We start from the raw sequence: 24,109 nt of genomic DNA on the forward strand, positions 1-24,109 counted from the left end.
AAGGAGGAGCAAGGACTTTGACCAACAGGGGGCTGGTTAACTAGACGACAGTATACCAGACACTGGCCACTTGCCATCGGAACCATTCACTGATTGACAAAGGTGGACTACAGACAGTGACTGCCTATGACTAGGTAGAGTCTCACTTCTGTAGACCTGTGTACCTGCCTTTCACTGTGTAGAGATGCCCAGAGGGAACCCACAAGTCAGCTGATACAGATGGTTCGAGACAGGGTTTCTCTGTGTAGCTTTGGAGCCTGTTCTGAATCTTGCTCTGTAGACCAGGCTGGCCTCGAACTCATAGAGATCTGCCTGTCTCTGCCTCCTGAGTACTGGGATTAAAGGCGTGGGCCACCACTGCCCGGCTAAATTCGCTTTTTAAAAGTTTATGTTTAAGAAAACACTGTAAGGTGGTTATGGCCAAATACTCTGGAAACTGTGAGATTGACTGGGGCAGAAGATCAGGAAGGAGACCATGATTTGAATGTCTGAGTTATCAGTGAGGAAAAATTACCACGAGAAAAGAGGGCGCCACAAAAGAGGCTTTACTGCCACCAGCCTATCCTGACTAAATAGGGCTTTTATACTGAGCTAGGAATAAAATTTCAATTCTCAACATCACAGCCTTCCTTATGCTGAGCTGGATACCAAATAGCCACCATTAGCATCACAGCCAACTTTACTTAGTTCAAGCCATTTTGCTGCCAAGACACGTTGACCTCTCAGGATGGACAATTGCTCCCAAGGTCAATGGATTTAGTTGTTTTCCCCATATCTGGCCTGGTTAGATTTCTTTTGAAATTAGACAGACCACACCGGGAAGAACCTGGGATGACAATGAACAGGAGATAGCCTTGTGCTATCATCAGCTCTTCGCAGGGGGGTCTCCCTCTGTATAAAATGAGCTGCAGCTGCTGCTGTGTTAAATATCCCGTCCGGCTCTGGTGTAGAACCAGCCACGATTTCAGTTCATGTTTTTTCCCATTGCTGTTTTCTCCTGTGGCTGTGAACACCAGTGGGGAAGGACAGTGTCTGTCCCCTTCCTATGGTGCTCTCAGAGCTTAGTGCATGCTGACCCATTCGGGATGATTGGGGGAAATATCGGAGGGGAAGAGGAAGAAAGTAGGGAACAAGGTAATGTGGGAGTCATGGGGTTGTCAAGGAGGTCGGCTGATGATCTGGCCTGTCTTCTACAGCATGGAGAATGGTGAGTGTAGCACCTAAGCACTGGTCCTTCTCAAGACTCAGATGTGTACCTGTGGGTCATGTCCCCATTTGAAGGGAAGCTGAATGTGACCAACATGGTACATGGACTGGATGCAGATAGTCCTTACATTACTTTTGTCCCGTGATGCCTCTCAAGGCCCAGCAGGGGAGTGTTATTCTCCCAGCTTCCATTCAGGATAACTAAGGCCAGCCCCATGAGGAGCTCCTGTGTCCTGGAAGGCTGCCTGAAAGCTTACATCCCAGGTTGCCTTCTTCACAGCTGATCAAAAGTTCTGGAAGCTAAAGTTGCCCTGGAGACAGTTTATTGCCCTTAGATGTGCAGGTTGGACGGTGGACATCCCAGATCTCTGGTTCCTTGACTAGAATAATTCTAATGGGGGTTGATGGCTTTTCAAACCACTTCCCCAGAGGCTTAAGCCTCTCTCCTGCCTCTTGCATAACTGACTTCCCTCTTCTGGCCTTCCCTCCCCTGAGGCTCCACACTTGAGCCTGATCCTCCCTTAGAGTATGCCAGGGAAAACCCCGGTGGTTGCTCTGGTTGCTGGTGGTTAGCCCTTTACAAAGGCACCCAAGAGACCAGCAGGGACAAAACACATGTGAATTGGTGTCAGCAGGGCACTTAGGGCCCTGGCACAGGTGTCCTCTGGGAATCCTGAGGTCCTAGCCCTCTTTTCTGCCTTGGTGGGTCTTGGGAACTGGCTAGCTGGTAGAATGGCCACAGCCTGGATGTAGGCCCCATAAATCAACACCTGTAACTATGAAAAAAAACCATCATTCTCTGCTGATGTACCTTCATCAGGAGTCGTTCCCCAGAATAATACCCTGGAGTTTAGTGCTGAACAGCTGGGAGCAGTCTCCTGTCTGTACGTGCAGATAAATACAGGTGACCTTCCTCTGTGATGGATGGGTACTGATGGCAGCTGGGTACACAGGGACGTGGCACTGATGCCTAGCTCACTGGGAGATGAATTCTCCTTCATACCAACACTGTGTCTCTTCACTTTAACTTTGCTGAAGGGAGCAATGTCAGCATATCAAGAATAATCTCAGTATTAAGAGCACACCAGCATCTTCTGAGCATTTGTCACAGTCTAAGCACTGCATACAACCTGCTGTCTCATTTAATCCCCACATGCATGCTCTCAACTAGCTACTGTTCCATCCCACTCTGTCTCACAGACAAGGCAGTTGAGGCTTCTGGAAGGTTCAGTGACTTGCCTGAAGTCTCTCACCTTGTTTAAGAAACTGAGCAGGAGGCACTGAACCCCATACTATTTGCTATATAGTATATTTAGCGCTATATCCGGAAACAGCTTCCTAATGTGTGGAGTTAGATGCAAAATGACAGTGGTACCCTTTGTTCATCAATGATTAAAATCTTTGGATGTTGGTGATAGGACAGTAAACAAGAAAGGCCTCTTTGAACACTAGGCTCTGTGAAGCTTTGTAGCCACACCCCATGCCGCTGGCCTTAGGTAGATGGGCTTAGAAGAAAGTGATGGGATTACTAATTAGGGTCTCAAGATCTCACCCTATTTCCCTACCCCAGCCTTCCCCAGAAGGCTCACAATAAATCAAAAGGATTCAGGGAGCCCAGTTATTGGCCAGGGGGACTGTTAGTTTTCCGTCGGGAGACGAATCAGTTCATCAGACAGAACTGCACACACACACACACACACACACACACACACACACACACACACAAACATGCCGCCATCTGGACCTGCTTAGAGTTTAGCTTTACCTCAGAGCAGAACAGATCCATAAGCTGGGTGTCTCCTGGATCCCAGTCTTCTATGAGGTGCCGAAATGAACGAAGACTGTGCACACACGCAGATGAGGCTCTGAGCAGGAAGCCAATGCAGATTCTGCTGGCTGTAGACCCCAGGACTGAGCAGGGGTGACTGTCTGTGATGCCCAATTTTTATTTGCCAACTTGTCACAGCCTAGTGCCACTTGAGAAGAAAGCCTTAGTTTGAGGAAATGTCTAGATCAGGTTGACCTCCAGACACATCTGTGGGAGGTTGTCTTGATTACTATTGAGGTAAGAGGATGAACACTACTTCATGGGTTGGGTCCTGAACTGTGTAAGGGAGAAGAAAGCTAGATAGCTGAGCACAGAAAAGGACACTATGAGACACTGTGGAGACACAAGGAGATACTACGAGAGCATTCCTTCCTTCATTTCCTTCTGCTTTTGACTGTGGGTGTGGCCAATGGTCACAGGCTCCTGCACCCAAGACTTCTCTGCTACACTAGACTATAACCTGGACTTGAAGATGAATCAAGCCCCTAGGTTGCTTTTGGTCAGGATGTTTTTTCACAACAGATGTGAAACAAGAAAAGCATCCTATCATCAAAACAAGGCATCATCATCCCAATTTCCCCATTATCCTCCTGGTCTTTGGAAAGAAGGTAGCCAACTCCAGAATGGTACATGGGAAGGCACTTACAGCTCATAGCTCAAGACATGGACACTCTTCTGAATCTTGGTTTTCTCATCAGTGAGATGAGGATTGCTTGACCCACCTCTCAGAGTAGGAAATAGTTAGTGGGGGAGAGTGTATTGTACCTAAATCTCCCAGCACACAATGAGGACTCAGTCCAATGATGGGAGAGTCCAGTGGCTGTTTATATAGTTGAGTTTATGGGACAACTGAAAATACATGGACAGGGACTAGGGCAATGGCTCCATTAGTAAAGTGCTTGACACATAGTGTGAAGACCTGCATTCCATCCCCAGCATGCACGTGAAAATCTGGGTACGGTAATGTCTATCTGTAATCCCACTATTGAGGAAGTGTTGACACAGAGGGATCCCAGGACTTGCTAACCAACTAGCATAGCAGAAACTGCCATCTCCAGGCTCAGTGAGAGACTCTGCCTCAAAAAAATAAGGTGGAAAGTGATTGAGAAAGACCCAACAAAAGATCAGGGAACAGTAAACACAGGAGAGGCAATCACTTGTGTAAGCAGTCAGGAAACACAGAATACATGGTATAACTTGAAAAGGGCCTCAGTTGGGGAAGAGGGTTAGAGGGGGTAGAAGACCATCCCCCATCTCAAAGCCCTGAGACGGACCTCCCTGTAAGTTTTTACAGGGTGCTAATGGAGTCTAGGCAGCTGTGCACTAAAAATGTCTCCCCTACTGTCTTGTATCTACCTTCTTGACACCAAATCTGACCAGTTCCTTCCATGACTGCTCTAGAGTTAAACCTAGAGGCTGCTGAAAAAAAAGAAGACAATGACCAGGACCATTCTGCACGCACAGAGGCATCCATTCCACACAGCTGTCCAAATCTTATGCATTTTATGGGATAATATCAATCACAAAGAGAAGTGTGAGCTGGTTTATGTTTCCTGGAGATGTGTCTGCCCCTAACCGAATAGCTTTGTGCATTAAGAAATTCAACGTGCATAAAGGATTCAATTTTTCCCTGAAAATATGACAAGTATACAAAGCAATAGCACCTGAAATGCTCTTAAACTTTGCAGAAGGACATGGCTGTGGGAGGAAAATTGGCCCTCATCTCATCACATACACATACTACACAGAGACTGGGGCATGCTCACAGCCCCCACCCCCACCCCAAGGCACCATGGACTTCAATGCTGGGATCACGTTTTGTTTAGCCCATCCACATTCCAGCTGCTCACACTCAGGGGCTGGGGACCACACACAGGAAGAAGGAATCATTCTTTGCTCTGCTCACACTCTGCACTCTTTAATAGCTTTTTCCATCCATCTTGCTGACCTGTTCTGTCCCTCAGCTCCTTTAAGTAGATTTCTGTAAACATCACAATCAAAGTTCAGGGTCTCTCTCATCAGAAGTCCCCTCTCCATCAAAAACAACCCCTGGAGAAGTGCCATGAGGCTGATCTGCCCTGAAGTGGTCTGACTTACCTTCACCTGCACAGGCTACACCTCCCCAGGCCTGTTACCACTCCTCTCCCTCCATCTCTCCCCATAATATCCTTGGGGAACAGACAGCAAGTGTGCCATCATTTATATAAGAGCACATTCAAATCTCGGAGGGGAGATGTCTGCTCCTGCCCTTTTGGGGGAAGTGATGGAGAGCACAGAGACCAAGCTTGTGAAGCTAAAAGGAGGTTTGAGGCATCTTGCATATGATTATTCACCTGGTAGTCTGGGGAGGTTACCATGGCAACATTTCCAAAGTCTCCAGTATCTACATGTCATTGATACATCCCATCAATTCAACAAAGGGAGAGAAGCAACCCAAGCTGGCCCTTGTCTCCTCTATGGCTTGCTAAATGACTGTTTTGCTCATTGTTTAGTCAAAGCCTCAGAACCAGTAACAGGGACACCCTTAATATGGGGCTTTTTCACCCAAATGGATCTTAAAGCTTAAAATCAAAGTTGCCTCTAACAGGAATTGCTTTCTATTTTGTTCTTGACTTTCACAGCCTTATGCTCATGAGTGACTTTTTCTGCTGGACTCTGGATACTTTAATTAGAACGTTCTAGGCCCCTAAGAAGGGGGCTCTAAATTCTAAGTCTTTCCCAGAGAAGTTAAACATGGCGAAAGATAGCAAGATCCTGAGGCATCCTAGAGTCATTTTCATAACAGCAGCTGCATGTATTTCCAGAGAGAGAGAGAGAGAGGAATGTCCTGCCTTCAGCCCTTTGACTGAAGACAAAAGGTGTCTCTCCAAGAATCTTCTAAGGAAAAGGAAAAAGGTCCAGGCTGTCACCCCAACATTGTTCTTCTTGAAAGGCAATTATGAAAAGAATTCACAGAGCAATTTATGTGGAGGACAGCCATTCTCATCAAAACTCCACGGGGTGCACAGTTATGCCTTCAGCCCTTGCATTGTGAGTGAAATATTCACACAGTGTCCAACACTAACCAGGCATCAGAGTCCTGGATGGAGCATCACCCCTGCAGACAAGGGAATACATTTTCATAGTGTGCAGTCCCCCAATTATGCTCTAAGTCTGATGCTTCCAGTCCTTGCTAGAATCCAGAGAAACAGTAATGTTATTTCACATCGTCTGGTCAGAATCCCCAAAGATGACCACATTCCACTTTCAGGACCGCCATGCTGGTGGGCAGCCAGTGTGACTTACCTGTGGGTGACCCTTCCATGACGTGGCCAATGTAAGGGCCTTCCCGAAAGATGGGTCTATTGTCGTTCTGATCAATCACGATGACTTCCAAGGGCACCGGCCCCTCCAGAGTTTTGCCACTGACATCCGTGGTCTCCACAAACAGCTGTATGAGCAAAGAGATTGAGGGAGAAAGAAACCATTATTTTAAAAATCAAAACAAGGTTCCCTAGGGAGAGTATGTTGTATCAATCATTTTATGAGCCTTTGGTGATATTCAAACTCTGGTTTCCATGGGTTGTCACCAGGATAAGAATAATAATTTAAACTTAAATAGTTTACAATAAAAAGCAAAGATCATCATGTGTTGCATCTCCCCTTGAAAATTCACAATTAAATCATCATATCTGCAAAGAAATTTAAACACACACACACATACATACATACAGACAGACACACACACACACACACACACACACACACACACACACACTACTGCAATTCACTATGGTTGGGAGAATGTGCTCACACTGTTTGTTTTTCCAACATCATTATCCTTAAAAGGAACATTACGCTAATAGAAACAATAGATGAAGCATCGTGAACCGAGGGAACCCACAGCGTTTTTAGTCATGCTGAGGAGACACTCAGATCAATATGCATCTAGAGGCATCCCTCAGGTAAGAGGGCTGGTGTGTGCAGGGCCCTGCTGGGACCTCAGGATTCCTGCCCACCCTTAAACAGCCAGGGTCTTCACAGATCCAGGAAGAGCTTCCAAGGGAAAGTTCTTCCAGATCTCAGCCAAGAAGGCAGCATGGAATTCAGCAGTGTGGCTGGTCTGGAAGCAGAGCATACCGTGGCATTCCCAGGGCATTGCTATTGACACAAGTTCCATTAGCTGTGTTTAGCTGGGCCTTGGTTTCTTTCAGCAATAGCAGTAGATTTTGTTTTTTAAATACAACTGTTCATCCCTTCAAAGGGAATGACCGTGCACTCTGGTCAGTGGAGACCACAGCACGGAGACCCTTTACCAAGGTTCTCAATTCCTTGGTTTCCTAATTCGAGTCCTCTCTCCACGCAGTGAAGCTGACAAGATAAACATTATGATCAGACCTATGTGGTGTGCAAATGTGGACATCAGATGAAACCCAGTCTACGTGGGTAAAGGGATTGTTTTTTTCTGTTTTTCTTCAGCAGTATCAAATCCTCTGTGTCAACACACACACACACACACACACACACACACACACACACACACACACACATGCAAACAGGCAAAAACATGCACACACACTTGCACACATGCTCCCACACACATTTGATTTCTTGGGCAGAAAACACATTAATTAAGAAAACTTCAAATGGACAAAGCCTCCTAGCATTGCGCTCAAATGAGATACAACAGAGAAGAAACACTGTTTTAAAGCTGGGGCTGGGGAGACATGGCTCAGTTAGCAACAGGGGCACCTGAATCCAGATCCCCAGAACCACATTCAATCAGGGCACAACACCACGTGCCTATAATCCCAGCAACGAGGAGGCAAAGACAGGAAGATCCCTGGGTTTGCTGGCCTGTCAGTGTAGCCATATCAGTGAATACCAGCTTCACTGAGACTGTGTCTTAGTTTCCTGTTGCTGTGATGAAACAGCCACCCCAAAATGACCAACTTAGGGGAGAAAGAGTTAATTTTAGCTTTCAGTCTAGGTTTCTATTCATTATACCTGGTAAGCCACAGGTATAGGCACTCGAGGGAGTTGACCACAGCACACACACAATCAGGAACAGGGAACTATGAATTGATGCGTGCATGCTAGTGTTTAACTCACCTTCTCTCTTTTTTATAGTCCAGGATCCCCTTTTCTAGGGAATGGTGCCACTCATGGTGTGTGTGGGGGTTCTTCCCACATTAATTACTATAACCAACACAATTATCCATAGATATGTTCACAAGCCAACCCGATTTAGATAATTCCTCATCGAGCCTCTCTTCCCAGGTAATTCTAAATTTGTCAAGTTGACAGTTAAGACCAATGATCACACCCTGTCTCAGGAAATTCATAGAGTGATTGAAGAAGACACCCAGAATTGACCTTTGGCCACCACATGTACCTGTACACATGTGTGGGACACACTCATGAGCATACTCCCACACAAAACCTGACATCCTTGTGAGTTTCACTTGCTGTTCTCATGTTAGGGCCAGATCACAGCGAGCAAATACAGCCTTTCTGAAGGACGCCGCTCTCACACTCCAGAGGGGCTGTCAGTGTCAGAAAATCAATGCTGAGGGATGCTGTTACCTTCCTTCTCCCCTCCAGAGTGAGATGCCTCACACACACAAACCCTCCCTTCGAAAATCTGAAACCGTGTGTTTGTTTCCTGTGACTCACAGGAAGGATTCTAGCAGTTGTGTTCAAGGCTCAGAAACAAAGCAAGGCAGGTACATAGAGAGGGAAGAGCCCCCCACACACCATCATGTTTGAAGTGTAGAGCCGCATGGCAGAGCCCACGGGGAGAAGAACGGACAGATGGCCAACGGTGGGAAACCACAAACTCGCTACTCACGGGAAATGATGCCAGCAGCACTTCATGGCCTGTTTCTAGGCCAACTCCTCAGGTTTGAGCAGTGCTCTCCGTGGCTAACTTGCCCCAGGATGGTGAAGTGTGACACACACTCCAGCTTCTTAAACCGTGGAGAGACCCCCATACAGGGTTAACTCCTGAGACTCATGAAAACGTAGTCTTGTAACTCCTAAAACCCAGGGTCTCATAACTCCTGAAAACCTGAACATCACTAAAAGATTTCTGAATAAGCAATGGCTAAAAATTAACTAAATATCGAAGGGGTAATGAAGACAAGATCTTCTACCAATGCGTGCCCATGTCACATCCCTACAACTTCACTGAAGCCTTCATACTTTGAGGAACTTGCTGAAAATTGATTTCCCATGTGCTCCCACTTTTTCCCCCAGAATACTCTTGAGCAGGGAGAAGTGAGAAATATTTAGATAGAAATATAGAGGGAGAGAGACAGACAGAAATACAGGATAGTCTCGGGAGGGCCTGGGTCAAAACCCACTGGCCCCTTACGTCTCTTCTACCTCCCCTCAGCACAGCCAAGTGCAGACCCTTCCAAACACCTGGTAACCATACATGTGGTCAATCCATCCTCTTATGCAGCCCTGCTGGGTAAAGCAAGCTCAAATCTCACTAGGAAACCTCCGTGAACCACAACACCCATGATACCCAGCTCCATGGCATGTGGGTCCCACACGCTCCCTGGAAAGTGGAGCCTGGACATCACTGGCTTTGATGACTATGGCAGAATTGAGGCACAACCCCACAGAGAAGAGGAGAGAGCCCTGCACATGGGAGCAGGTGACCTGCTACTCAACCTTCAGATGAGTGGGGCCCAGACTCTGAGCAGGGCCTGTCCCTTCTAGACCTCAGCATCTGTGATTGGCAAGGGCTTCCTATAACATCACAGAGTGCTCTGAAGACTCCAGTGTGACACATGGAGGTCTCTGATAGGAGAATGGCTCTGGATTTTCACCCAAAGCTTTCATTTGCTTGATTATTATTATTTTTTTGACAAAGTTTTACTCTGCACTGCAGGTTGGCCTGGAACTCACTGTGTAGCTCAGGCTGGCCTGGAACTCACTATGTAGCTCAGGCTAGTCTGGAACTTATTATGTAGCTCAGACTGGCCTGGAACTCACTATGTAGCTCAGGCTAGCCTGGAACTCACTGTGTAGCTCAGGCTGGCCTCAAGCTCAAGGATCCTCCTGAGAGGGATTACAGGATGAGTGACTGGTGACCACCCAAATCTTACTTCAATTTTAAAGGGTGTATTTCCAGCCTATTTTAGAAATGGTGTGAGTGTTTTGTGTGTAAAGTCATTTAATTCAGTCTTAGCAGGCAGGGAGATGATCGTGAGACCCTCAAAGGTTTAACAGAGGCTGGCACAGGTTCATCATCTTGAGGCATATGTGGTTTTGGTCAAGAGCTGGCCTCAGCCAGGGTCCAAGGCAGACATTCAAGAGCCACCCTCCAGCGAAACTTCTGTCCCCAGCACCCCATCAGCTTTTTGCCCACATTGCTCCTGAATTCATCCCTATCTCCATTCCTGTCACCACTTCCTGAGGCTGGCTCTGCCACTCTCACCAGGGCCACTGGAAAGGGCACTTTGGGGTTAACCATCGTGACTGCACTGTCTGCTCTGACCTCTTCACAGTGTCGATCACATCTCTAGGTCATCCCATGATAGTCCCCTTCCAATAGTTTCTTATCATTCCTCAGGTGAATAGCAAGTGTGTGTGTGTGTGTGTGTGTGTGTGTGTGTGTGTGTGTGTGTGTGTGTACACCCAGGGCCACTGTAAGAGCAACATAAGTTGTTAATTGCCGAGCCATCTCTCCATCTTAGTTTTTGAGGTAGAGTCTCAGACTGAACCTGCAGATCACCAATATGGCTAGACTAGCTGGCTAGTGGCCCAAAGAATCCTCCTGTCTCGGCCTCCGTCCCCAGCACCAGGGATACTGGCACATGTTGCCATGCTTGGCATTTTATATGGGTGCTCTGGAGGCGAGCTCAAATCATGCTTTGTGACTGAATCATCTCTTGAGACACCTCTGATTTTACTTTGATAAGTCAAATCAGCAGCTTCACCACAGCCCACAGCCACAAACACCTTCTGCATCATGAAGAAGTCCTCTTGTTCCTTACCAACCAACTACACCATCCCTTTTAGTTCCTCTGCCCCAGGGCATACATCAGGCACAGGTGTCACATAAAACCCTCCTCCCAAGCTGGGCTTCCCAGTTTCCTGCCCATTCCCATCCTTCCCAGCACAGACCCCAGGACTATCCTTCAATTCTTACAGACTAGCCAGGGTGCTCCTGCTTTGGCCTCTCACGGTTAACACTTTACACAGCATGGAATCTCTCTGCATGTATGCCTCTCCATGTCGGCCTCGACAGGTTCCCAAGCACAGGGGTAGAGGAGATGTGCTTGGTTAGTGAGTGCCCAGACCTGAGGCCTCACATAGAACTGTTTGCATAAAGCCCTCTTCTCAAGAGGTGGATTCTCTTTAAGAGACAGGAGTCTGAAGTGCTGGCCTGAGCTTTGGCCATCTGTCCTTTTTCCCCAACTCTGGCACAGGAGGCTGACAGTCAGTCTGAGTCCACGGGCCTGGGGCCAGTTGACTCTATGCAGTCTTAATTGACAAAAACAAGCCCCGGTGGTAAACAATATCAAAGCTTATTAAACTGACAGCTTACTTTGAAAAGAAGGGACTTAACATTTATTTGGTGTTCAGCCTATGTCCAGGCTTTTTATACATCTGCTTCAAAGCAACTCAGAGAAATACTGATTGAGGCAAAGAAGTTGAAGTCACCGTCCACAGTCACAAAGCTGGTTTGTGATTGATTAGGCAGCATCCAAAGCCAGGACTGACTCCAAAAGCCATGGTTCCCTCTCTCTGCTCATGTCCATTCATGGTGCTGTCACAGCTTGCCTCGAATAGCTCTACTAATTGTTGTTATTTGCTCCATGTGATTTTTTTTATATGACATCGACTGCTATTTTATAAACTTGTAGCATGTGAGGCAAAGTTTTCCATGGATTTGGGAGCAGAGTAAGTGTGCATAGTCTCCCTACCAGCCACAAGAGTACCTACTACCAACATGCACAATGATCCTCTCTGTATTACATAGCCCACAAGACAGTCCACAGAACACAGGCTGGGTATGTTACCACCACAGCAGCCCAGCTCCGTTCCCTGCCTCCCAGTGTGTACAAGAACAGATAAATTTTAGCCTAGGATATTGTTATTTTTGAGCTCTTTATCTTCTTTTTTTGAAATAGGGTCCCTCACTGGCCTCTGCCTCACCCATTCAGCTCAACCGTCTAGCCAGTGAGTCCCAGGTTCTGTCTCAGTCTCCCTAGCCCTGGGATTACAGGCATATCACCACAGCCCAGCTTTTCTATGGGAGCCCCAGGAGATCAAATTCAGGTCCTGCTGGGTGTAGCAGCACATGCCTTTAGACCAGCTCTTGTGAGGCAGAGGCAGGCAGATCTCTGAGAGTTCAATGCCAGCCTGGTCTCCAGAGTGAGTTCAAGGCTACTCAGGGCTACATAGTGAGATCCTGTCTAAAAACAAAACAAAGTTGACAGCAGCAAACAGAAACAAGCTCAGGTCCTCATGCTTCCAAGACAGGGACCTGCTTGACTGAGCTGTTTCCCCAGGCACAGAGTCATGGAATTTTCTGAAAAGAAAACAAAACTGAAATTATAAATATCAAATGACCTTAGTGGATATACAATGTGAGGGGCACACGGGATGTCAATCACCCCTGAACTTTTTGGAGCAAATGTGCATTATGGCAAGGTAGACAAATACTGTGTGATCCATGCTCTGTTTCAGAGGGGTTGGGCAGGTGGGCACAGGGGTGTGAAGACACTGTGTTTACACATCCTGCTTCAGAGGGTAGGGTGCATGCTTACTGGGTTGTGAGTTATAGCCTCTGAGAGTAGGAGAAGAGGGCTAGGGAAGGCCACTAGGGTAGAGCAAAGAAGGCCACATCTTTCCTAGTACCCAGCCCCTCTATGTCCTTCTAGCTGGGGGAAAGCGAGTCTAGGGGGTTTTATCTACTAGAGATGTGAACCGGTAAAGCCTCAATATGCAAGCCAACGACTCTTTAAACTAATTAATGCCCTGTAATGACTGAGATGCTGTCCATATGATTCATTAACAAGACTCCCTTACAAACAAGACCAAAAGCAAAAGCATAATGAACCAAATTACAAAGCACGCACAGTGTGTTGGCTTCCGGCACCACAACAAACTATTAACATAGTGCCCTGCGTTTGGCTCGTCTTCTCATCTCCCATCATGAAAGACACGGAATCTGACATTGTGATCTTACACAATGGGATGAAATGATGAAGAACAAAACCTTCTACAATGCTTTGTTTTTCCTTTTGAGTAAAGGCCAAGATGGAGAGCTGGCCCTTAAAAGACAGTGTCTTTTGTAGCCTGGGATGACTCCAGTCCCGGAAGAGAAGCTTGGATCAATGGAGTCAGAGGCACAGCACCATGTGCAGTCAACGCCCTGGTGAGTCATTTTGAAGAGAAACATCCCAGGGAGCACGGCAGTGACCTTTTCTCCACTCTGATGATTCTGATTTGCTTTGGGCAGAGTATTCAAATAAAGTAAAACACAGACTCTAATGACTTTTTGTTTTTTTTCTGTAGTACATGCCCGGACATCAATGGATTGTGCACAAAGGCTTGTTTTCAGTCGTGATAAATGAAGATCCTATACTGGTTACAGCTCTAACATAGTGAGACTCAGTTTCCCCCGTGAAGATAAGACACCATCACCCCAGTGAGTGTTTTCTGTCTGTATTTCCCCCTTGTGGCACATTTTCTGACTGGGATGCCAAGGTTGATACCATCTGTGGACTGCATCTTTAGGAACTTCTACTAACTTAAAAATCGTAACAAAAGCAGCTCCATTCTTTGCCTTCCAGAAATCTTTTGTAGTACAGCATGCTAACAAAGCAAGGACCACAATAGAATCCCTGCAGGTTCATCACAGATGAACACAGATACAATGTCTGGCATCTCCAGTTAAGTTTGGAGACAATTCTCTCTCTCTCTCTCTCTCTCTCTCTCTCTCTCTCTCTCTCTCTCCCTCCCTCCCTCTTCTTCCCTCCTCCCTCCCCTCCCCTCTCTCTCTGTATACATATGTTGCCACATAAAACCTAGATCTTAGTGCTGGAGAGACGGCTCAGATGTTAAGAGCACATACTGCTGTTCCAGAGGACCCTAGTTCAGTTCTGAGTATCCATGTCAGGCAACAAACAATCACCTAGCTAGTAACTCCAGCTCCTGGGAATTTGACACCTTCTTCTTCTCCCTAAAGATACCCACATGCATGCACATCTATGCATAAATAACAATAATTAAACACATCTATTTGGAAAAACATATATATATATATATATATATATATATATATATACACATATATATATATATACACACACGTTGGATTTTCCTCCAGGAGAAGGAAAGGCGTGAGTCACTGATGCAACGGTGCATGTGTGGGATGTAAACTCCAGGCTCATGTTGGAGGCATCTCAGCTCCATATTTTTACCCTGAAACAGAGCTTGGAAGTTTGTCCCTAGAACCTTGCAGTTATTCAGATCTTACACAAGAAAAAAATCCATAAAGCTCCCTTGGATACAAGCCCACAGAGATTTTGTTTTAAATATGCTGTGTTGTTTATTTACGAGATGATCCCTGGAGGTTGAGGGCTGATCAGAGACTTAAGAAATGACCTTTTCCACAAAGGATTCAGTGTTTGCTGTGATAAGCAAGAAAATGGTCAGACTAATCCTAATTTAGTTTGTAAACATGACACTTAAATTGGTTCTGCTTTTTGTACTGGTGCCCACCATTTGTACGTGGTGTTTAACATCTCATGTCACATTGACATCGAGTTATTTATTGTAGACTCCTCTGTAAAAAAAACAGGTATTCTGCACACACATATGTGTGTATGTGTGCAGAACACACATATATACACGTATGTATATATGTATATATATACCTGCACATAATACAAATATTTATTTACAGCTATCTATCTATCTATCTATCTATCTATCTATCTATCTATCTATGTATGTATCTAGCTATCATCTATTTATCTGTTTGTCTATATCTATCTATCTATCATATATCTATATATCTATGTATGTATCTATCTAGCTATCTATCATCTATTTATCTTTTTGTCTATATCTATCTATCATCTATCAATCATGTATTATGTATGTATGTATGCATCTATCTATCTATCATCTATCTATATATCTATATATGTATCTATCTAGCTATCTATCATCTATTTATCTGTTTGTCTATATCTATCTATCATCTATCAATCATGTATTATGTATGTATGTATGCATCTATCTATCTATCTGTCTATCTATCTATCTATCTATCTATCTATCTATCTATCTATCTATCTATCTATGTGGAACATTGGCTCCTTGTCTCATTAGACCACTAACAGCTTGAAGACAGAGTACTTCATAGTGCTTAATCCATCAATCGTTTTGAACAAACCAAGCACCAAGGGACACTCTCCATTGAATTTCATCCCTAATTTTCAGGCTCTGGCCAACCCTCAGCTTTCTTCCCACCAGGACATCTACACAGATGACCTGTCCTAAGGAGGGGGTTTCTGATCTCGACTCTGTCTCTCTCTCAACCCCTTGTAAAAACTGACATTTCCTAATCTCTGGGACCAAGAGATATATCAGGTTACATGGAGACAGCAGGTCAGTTCATCTTAAAATAGAGTTTTGCCTGGATGATTCTAGATCCTATGTAATCTCAGGGTGCCCAAGAAGGAGGGAGACTAGAAGGTCACAGTGATGGAGTGGGGTAGAGACTTGACTTGCCATTGGTGGTTTTGGACATGGCCATGACCCAATGAATGTGTGCAGCCTCCTGAAACTCAAAAGGGTGAGGACAAGGATTCTTTCCTGGAGCTCACATAAGTGCATATAGCTACGTAGACACCGAGATGTGCACTTGGCACAGCTATGTGCAATGCTGGACCCACAAAACAGCCTGATAATAAATGTGCACTGTTCTGAGTCCCTGCATTTGGGGGTAATCTGTTACAGCTGCAATAGGAAATTAATACAGTGTCCACATAATTTATTGTTCAAACCAGAATATGTTTTAGGATGAAAGTAGATACTATCAATAATTATGCCCAAGCAACAGGCACTGCCCAAAGCCACTTCAGGTAAACTGGACCACACAGTTCTCTTACTTGACTAAGCAGCTGGTTCCCTGGGTCTCAGTTGGTGCACAGAACAAGTGGTGTTTAGAGGACCTCTCTGTGTGCTATTATTAAAGGAAGAGAGGGACATATGGATGTAGCACAATGTCGGGCACAGAAGGAATTCCAGACACAGGTCTCTCTGTCAAGGGGAAGTGACCTTGGTGTGTACCTGCCGGGCTTCAGTAGCACAAACCAGGGTCACACGTGAGGTCAAGACCCCCGCGGCAGCCAATGAGCTCCAAGAAGCAGCCCCTGGCTGCTGTGTCTCTGCGTCTGTGTGTCTGTGGGGTGGGGGGGGTGGGGGCTCCTCAGACTAAAAGGGGAGCTCAGTTATCCCCACATAGCTCTCCTAGGGAATCATTCATTTCCCATAGATCTTTTTTCCAGATACCAGCAAACAGGGATGTGGCATTGTCTGTTGAGTTCTGTGTGTCACTCCTTGCCCTCTCGCAATTCTCCCCTGTTTGACACCTGTAAGTTGCATTTCACGGTACTTTTCTTAGTTGCGTTTATGGGTCCAAGTTGAATGCCGTTATGGAGAGCTCCTGGAGACTTCCCAGGGACAAGCGCTTTGAGCCAGCTTTTGTAGCCTTCCTCTGCTTTTGTTTATGTGACTGCGTGTAAGTCTGTCTCCCCTAGAGGATATGATACTCACAGTTCACCTACAAAAAAGAGATGGAAATTTCATGCTTGTTATGTTATTAATTAAAGATCTCGAGCCTATCACCGGAAGCATTGGAGAGGCTCCCTGTTCAGAGCTTTGGTGGTTCCAATGTCGATGGAAAATTCTAGTCTCAAAGTGTCTTCTTTTTTTGGCTACAATGAAAACACCTTTTCCTTATGTATATGCATGCTCACAACCATACTGGACTTAGAGGGCATTTTTTCCATTTAATTTTTGAAGTAACTTTAATTATGCAGAAGAAGTCAATGCAGATATTCAAAATAGTTTTATTTAAGCAGTGAGGTAAAGTCACAGTAAATACCCTGTACCTCCAGAGGGGACACAGGCTGGAAATTTTAATTGGCTTGAGTAGAATTTACATAAATCATGGATGATGGAATTATGCCAGGCCCATTAAAACTGTGTACAAGGGTTAAGGAGATTTTTGTGCAAAGACAAGAAATACAATACTTTGGAAAGCAAAGCCACAGGGAAACCATCGGAGGGATTTAATTTTTATTTGTATTTTTCTCAAATCCTAAGCAAAATGTAGAATAATAGAAGTGAAAGTTGCGTTTTATTTTAAAGATAAAAAAAAATGTGTGTATGTGTGTGTCTGTGTACATGAGTGCAACTCCTGCAGAAGCCATAAGAGGGCGTCAAAGGCCCTGAAGTTCGAGTTACAGGTGGTTGTGAGGCACCCAGCATGGGAGCTGAGAACTGAACTCAGTCCTCTGCAAGGGCAGCAAGTACTCTTAATGGCTGAGCTATCTCTCTATCTCTCAGTACTTGAAAGTTTACACTTTTAAAGTCAATTTGTTAAGGACAAAATCTATCAGGCTTCATGCTTACCAAAAATGAAGGCTAGTGTATAAAGATTTAAAACATAATCTAATGAATTCTGGGTAGATTAAGGTACTGAGAGGGTAAAGAGCCACTGAATATTTATGAAACAGAGCAAAGAAGACCTTTCTGAGTTATAACCATAACCGTAATTTACTCTGTGAATTATTGATAGATTAAGGTACTTGGATGAAAATTTTTATAAGCTAAAATACCAAGATAAAGCAAACGGAAGGCTGAGGAGATGACTGAGGATGTTTGTGCCACATAAACCCTGTTTTATTTTGAATTTACAAAAAGCTGGTTAAAAAAATCAATAAGGAAAGAATAACTATTAGCCAAACAGCAAAACAAAAAGACAAAAAATTATAAAAATGAAATGAGTTTTATTTTGCGTTCAAAATGGACAAAATAATCAGAAAAAGCCAGTAATCTTCTTGGCAAACTCAGGAGAAAACAAATTCTCATCCATTACTGCTGGTGGTGAAATACCTTTCTGGGCTGTAGGGATGTCTCAGCAGGTAAAGGAGTTTGTCCCTGAGTCTATGGCTTGAGTATGATACCCAGGATGGTGGGTATCCTATGATCTCCACATACACAGCATGGCATGTGTACACATGAGCACAAACACACAAAAACAAATAAATGTAATAAATGTAATGAAAAATTCAGACATCTTTCTGAAATGTAACTTGTCAAGATCCAGCACAGATATGAGGCTTTTACTTGTAGAAATGAAGCCTGGGGGGGAGGGGAAGGCCCGAGAGGTGGCTCAGAGGTTAAGAGCCCTGGATGCTCTTCCAGAGGTCCTGAGTTCAATTCCAAGCACCCACATGGTGGCTCACAACCATCTGTAATGAGATCTGGTGCCCTCTTCTGTGTGTGCAGGGATACATACAGGCAGAATACTGTATACATAATAAATAAACATTTAAAAAAGTGAAGACTGATGTGTGTGGCAAGGGTGAATGTACTCACACATACATACCTGTGTGTGTGTGTGTGTGTGTGTGTGTGTGTGTGTGTGTGTGTGTGTGTGTGACAGAGAGAGAGAGAGAGAGAGAGAGAGAGAGAGAGAGAGAGAGGCAGATAAGCTCAGACACAAAACATACACACAGACACACACACACACACACACACACACACACACACGCACACACAGACACACATACACACACAACCAGAGTGACAGACACACAATACACAGACAGAGAACACCATAACACACTCGTTTTCAGCCTGTGTAAAAATAGGAAAAGTATAGACACTCCATGCTCTTAAGTGGGGACTCCTGAAAGAATTTTGGAATCAGTAAAAGTAGAACATTACATTGCAGAAACACTTCAGAGAAAAAAAAGTGTATTTCTGGCATGGAATTAACATTAATAATGCAAGTGGACTATTTTATATAAGAAGCAAATTATGACTGAAAAATAGGACATATGAAAAGATGCAATTTTGGGAGACTAGGCATTGTGCTGCTAAGACTGTGTTAAGATGATGTTACAGCGATTGTTTTACTAGATGCCACTTTTCTTTGCTCTTCTCTTCTGTCTAGAGTTTCTATTATGGGAGCACGTTAACTTCAGAGTCAAACTAAAGCGTCAGTCATGGCGACTGAGGGAGGGAAAGTCACTTTTCTATGGGGATGTGGCTGCTGGTAGGTGCTCATGACCCAGACGGTCACCCCACACCCATTTACATACATACATACATACATATATATATATAGTCAGCACTTATTTGACTCAGGGGACTAATAATAATAATAATACATGAAATTAGGAGGGAGATGGGCTGAGAGATTTGGAAGTGGTGGGGGTAGATAAGATTAAAGCACACTGTATACACATATGAATTTTTCAAAGAGTAAATCAGAACATTTAAAAAACATGTTGCCAATGTTTTTGGCTTGTGGGGACACAATCTCCTTGAACTTGCTTACTGTGAAAAGGAGTTTTATGGTAACGAACAACATGAGTAATTAGGACTTCATCAACACCATTCTCTCTGCTGTGGCTTCTTTCATGTGGCTTCTTTCTTTCTTAAAAAAAATTTTAAGCTGTGTGTGTGTGTGTGTGTGTGTGTGTGTGTGTGAGAGAGAGAGAGAGAGAGAGAGACAGAGAGAGACAGAGAGACAGAGACAGAGACAGAGAGACAGAGAGAGACAGAGACAGAGACAGAGAGACAGAGACAGAGAGAGACAGAGAGAGAAAGAGAGAGAGAAGGAGAGACAGAGACAGACAGAGACAGAGACAGAAAGAGAGAGAAAGCACGTGTGCATTCGCACCCCATGCATGCAGTGCCCATGGAGGCCAGAAGAGAGCATTAGGTCCCCTGGGGCTGGAGTGACAGGTGGTTGTGAGCCTCTCTCCCCCTTGTGGGTGCTGTGCACTTAACTCTGCTCCTCTGCAAGGGCAGTACTTGTTAGCTGCAGAGTCATATCCCCAGCTACCACCCTGCTCCCTTAAACATGTCTAACTAAGACACTGTCTTTGCTTGAGTGGACTCAAAGCCAGCCAGCTCTCTAGCACATTTTGGTGTAATTAGAACTGAAGAAGCCTGCAGGCTCTCTGTCCTCTTCCCACACCTCCAGCCCATTGTCTGGTCCCAGCTAGAAATTCAAACCCTATGCTAAAACTGGCCATTGCTCACTGTCTGTGCTTCTCCCTCTCGGACAAGGTACCACCTCCTGCTCATGCAGCTGTCCCTTAACTGTCCCCTGCTCTTACCCATGGTCCTCAGTTTCCAAACTCAGCTTTTGAAATTTGAATAGGACTTTTATCTCCAGCTTTCAGACATCTCGCATGCTTTAGGTTAACCAGACACATCTTTGATTGGATCTTTTTGCCCAGAACCGCCTGGGTCCCACCACACACTTCGTGGTACACTTAAGCTGCTAAGGTCATTGTCTTTTCAGGGTCTTTGTACGTGCTGTGCCCTCACCTGACATACTCTTTTCTTTCTACATTTTCACAGCTCTCTTTCCCATTACATTCACTCTGTCATCAAAACCAGATACTTTTCTGGAAGGTTTGATAGAAAGCAGTCACTGCCTCTCTCTGTCCAGCCCTTATCCGGTGCCTTTCCCCGGCTCTGGTTGTCATCAGCCTCTTCTACCTCCATTCTGTTGCCATGATAAACACCATGACCAAAAGCCACTCAAGGAAGCCCAGGGTTTATTTCAGTTCACAATCACTGCGGAAAGCCAGGACAGGAACTTCAAACAAACCACAGAGGAGTGCTGTTTGCTGGCACTCCTAATGCCCACAGCCTAATGCCTAAGATAGCTTTCTCGGAAAGCCCAGGACGATGCACAACCTGGGAATGGCGATGTCCACAGTGGATAGGCACTCCTACATCAATTCACAATCAAGACAACAGCCCTTCCCAGACACACCCACAGCCCTATCTAATCTTCGCAATCCCTCAATGTAGGCTTTCCTTTCAGATGACTTCAGGCAGTGTCAAGTTGACAAGTTGACAATTAAAGCTAACTAGGACACAGCCGCGATGCAGTCATTTGATGTCTGCTAAAAGATAAGTTCAAAAGGACAGCCATGCATGCTTTGTTTCCACAGCCCACAGGAACAACAGAGTGTATTTTCCATAAATGTAACACACAAACAAAGAAGCAGCTAAGGATTTTTCATTTTATCAGGAAGTTTTTGGTTTTTTGTTGTTGTTGTTTTTTAACCTCCCTAGAGGACAGTTCAATAGACAAGAGAGAAATGAGACCTTTAAAAATTCTTTGAGGGGAATCTAGGCCCAAAGCAAAGCATTAAGAATTCAGCAGAAACATCTTCCTTCCATTTCAAGGGAAGAAACCAAATCCAGTGAAGTTGTTGTAACTGTCAAAAACATGTAGACCGATTCTACATGGGATTATTCATTGTTTGTGGTGATTGATAGCAAATGATTTTGTTCTGACACACATATTACTAATAAGAATATTTAAACGAAGGCAAATAATGCAAGTAGAACGTAACGCAGATTCCTTCCCACCAAAGTGATCCCATCTGTCCCTGCCTTTATAAATGAGGCAATCCAAGTTCCCAGAATAGACTCATATTTCTTACATAAATCCCTCCCCGCCATTCTTAGAACCCTAGCTCAGCAGCTCTCCTCTGATTTTTCATTTGTGAACAAAAAAATTGCCTTAAGCAGTCAGTCATGACTGCAGCATGATCAGACCCCTGCTGTTAGATTCTTTTGGAGTTCAACCCAGATTGTATCATCTTCCCTCTTTTGGCCAGATGCCCTTGCATCAGATTGGGGAATGGGCTCTTTGCTGAGCCAGCAGTGTGGACAGCCCTATTTATAACTAAGCTCATATTTGGCTTCATCATGTACCCACCCAGACCTCCCCTGCCTAACAACCACTCAACTTTCTCAAGTGTCCTGAACAGCTCAGAATTAAAGTGCCAGTGAAAGTCACTCCTTTGACCCTGACATCCCTTTCACATGCGTCTGCAACATGCAGTGTGGCAGTGCAGCCCCACCTGCCATCAAGACGAAGAGTCTCAGCCTCACTGGGCAAGCTGCTGCTGTGCAGGGGGTGAGAGCTATGGAAGCACCATGCGCCTGACATGTCTGCTCTCTTCTGAGCTACTGTTGTGGTAGGAGACACATCCATGGCATAGTTCTCCCCAGCCTCTCCAAACACATCAAGTATCGAGCAAATCCGCCACTGGGCACTGTCTGTGGTTCTGAACACAGCTGCGGGAGCCTAAAGGTTCTCTTGTCCTTGAGATTCTGGTGGCTCCTATTACCCACCCCAGGAAAAGCCCCAAATGAGGCGGGACTTCCTGAAGTAGTACATCAAGGTAGGTGTAGTGCATGTTGGGAGAGACACCTCTACTAAAATGGTTCCAGGAAGACCAATGCAAATTTTTCAGTGTTGTTACCTGGTGGAAATTCTAGTTGAGAAGAGTAGACTTCATGTTCTGGGGTGAGGGCTGGGGAAGTGGGGGCTCACATCCTTCCTCCTGAATGCTGACTTGGTCTCCTGTTTTGTTTAGTGGATCCTGTTGTCTCTCTCTTTTACTTCATTCTTGCATTTGCTTGCCTCTGCACTTGTGCAAGGAGAGACTCCATCGGTCACACATCATTGCCCCTCTCTTGCTTCAGTCTAATATTTACACAGTGTTATATATATATATGGCAATAGTGGTTTTTTTTTTTTTAAGAAGCAGCTTGTGGACTTCAGTCTTCAAGTAAATCTCTGTTCAAGTGAGAGTGAGCAGATTCATGGGATTCTTTTAAAAGGATGAATGACATGATGACATAAGCCCATGCTTAACTCATTAATGGATAAAGCTTCTGCTTCTATTTTATGTCTGCTTCCATTTTGTAGGTCAAAGGTTTCTTAAATGAGGTATCAGTTCAGCTCTGTTTTCAGAGTCTTCCAGAAGACAAATGATGGTTGGGATTGTGGGAAGAAAAAAATAGTAATAGAAAGTTGAGCTGGAAAGATGGCTCAGTGGTTAAGAGCACAGGCTGCTCTTGCAGAGGACTTGAGTTTGATTCCCAGTACCCACAGTGTGGCTCACAACCACCTTCAACTTCAGCTCCAGGGGATCCAATGTCCTCTACTGGTCCCTGTGGACACTGCAATCACATGTACAGATAAAATATACAGAAGCACGTAGGCAGTTTTTTAAACTTTTAAAAATTAAAATAGTAAGGCATAAAGTATCACGCCATGACGGAAGAGGTCAGCATGCTCCAGTCCCTGAGCCGCATCCCACCTATTGCCTGTTTGCAGATGGAGCCCAGGAATGCAATTATTCCCCTTCTTCCTGTGGCTGCTCAGGCTTGAGAACAGAACTAAGCTGTTGCTAAAGAGTCTGCATGGCTCACGAAGCATAAAGTATTTATTAACTGTCTATGTGCAGAAAAAGTTTCCTGACCCTTATTCTAGATAATTCAGTGCAAAAAAGGGAGGGATATGAGAAAAGAATCTTGACATATTCCAAGCTCTCCTTGACAACCTGAGGTTTCTTTAAGTAAATTCATTTATATTCATACTTCTCCTCTCTTATCATTATCTTTTATTCATCCAATACACACACACACACACACACACACACACACACACACACACACACACACAGAGAGAGAGAGAGAGAGAGTCCCCATTATATTTCATTTTCTTTGCCAGACTCCTGACTTATAATAATTTTTAAAAATAGTCTTGCTTGGTTTTGGGCTAGGCACCTGTAATCTCAGTGCCTGGGAGTCGAAGAAGGAGTATTGAGAGAGCCTTCAAGGTCAGCTATATAGTGAGACTTCAGACAAACAAAAAGTCTCTTCTTCACCTCTCATGGTCATATTTTTAGTTTCTTGATCTTTGTGTGTGCGCATTTGTGTGCAAGGGCACACACGTGCATGCATGCACACACACACACACACACACACACACACACACAC

At 44.8% G+C, this 24,109-nt stretch overlaps 1 protein-coding gene across 1 annotated transcript in view; it reads right to left on the reverse strand.

Moving 5' to 3' along the window:
- Positions 1-24,109, reverse strand: part of Cdh13 (cadherin 13) — a 996,812-nt gene that overhangs the window by 335,640 nt on the left and 637,063 nt on the right. The window contains exon 6 of the mRNA XM_052728155.1: positions 6,320-6,464. Coding sequence (XP_052584115.1) covers positions 6,320-6,464 — 145 coding nt within the window. The remainder of the gene's footprint in view (positions 1-6,319; positions 6,465-24,109) is intronic.

The sequence above is a fragment of the Peromyscus californicus genome, unplaced genomic scaffold, assembly GCF_007827085.1.
Source record: "Peromyscus californicus insignis strain IS unplaced genomic scaffold, ASM782708v3 Scaffold_8__1_contigs__length_139910024, whole genome shotgun sequence".
Classification (NCBI taxonomy): Eukaryota; Metazoa; Chordata; class Mammalia; order Rodentia; family Cricetidae; genus Peromyscus; species Peromyscus californicus.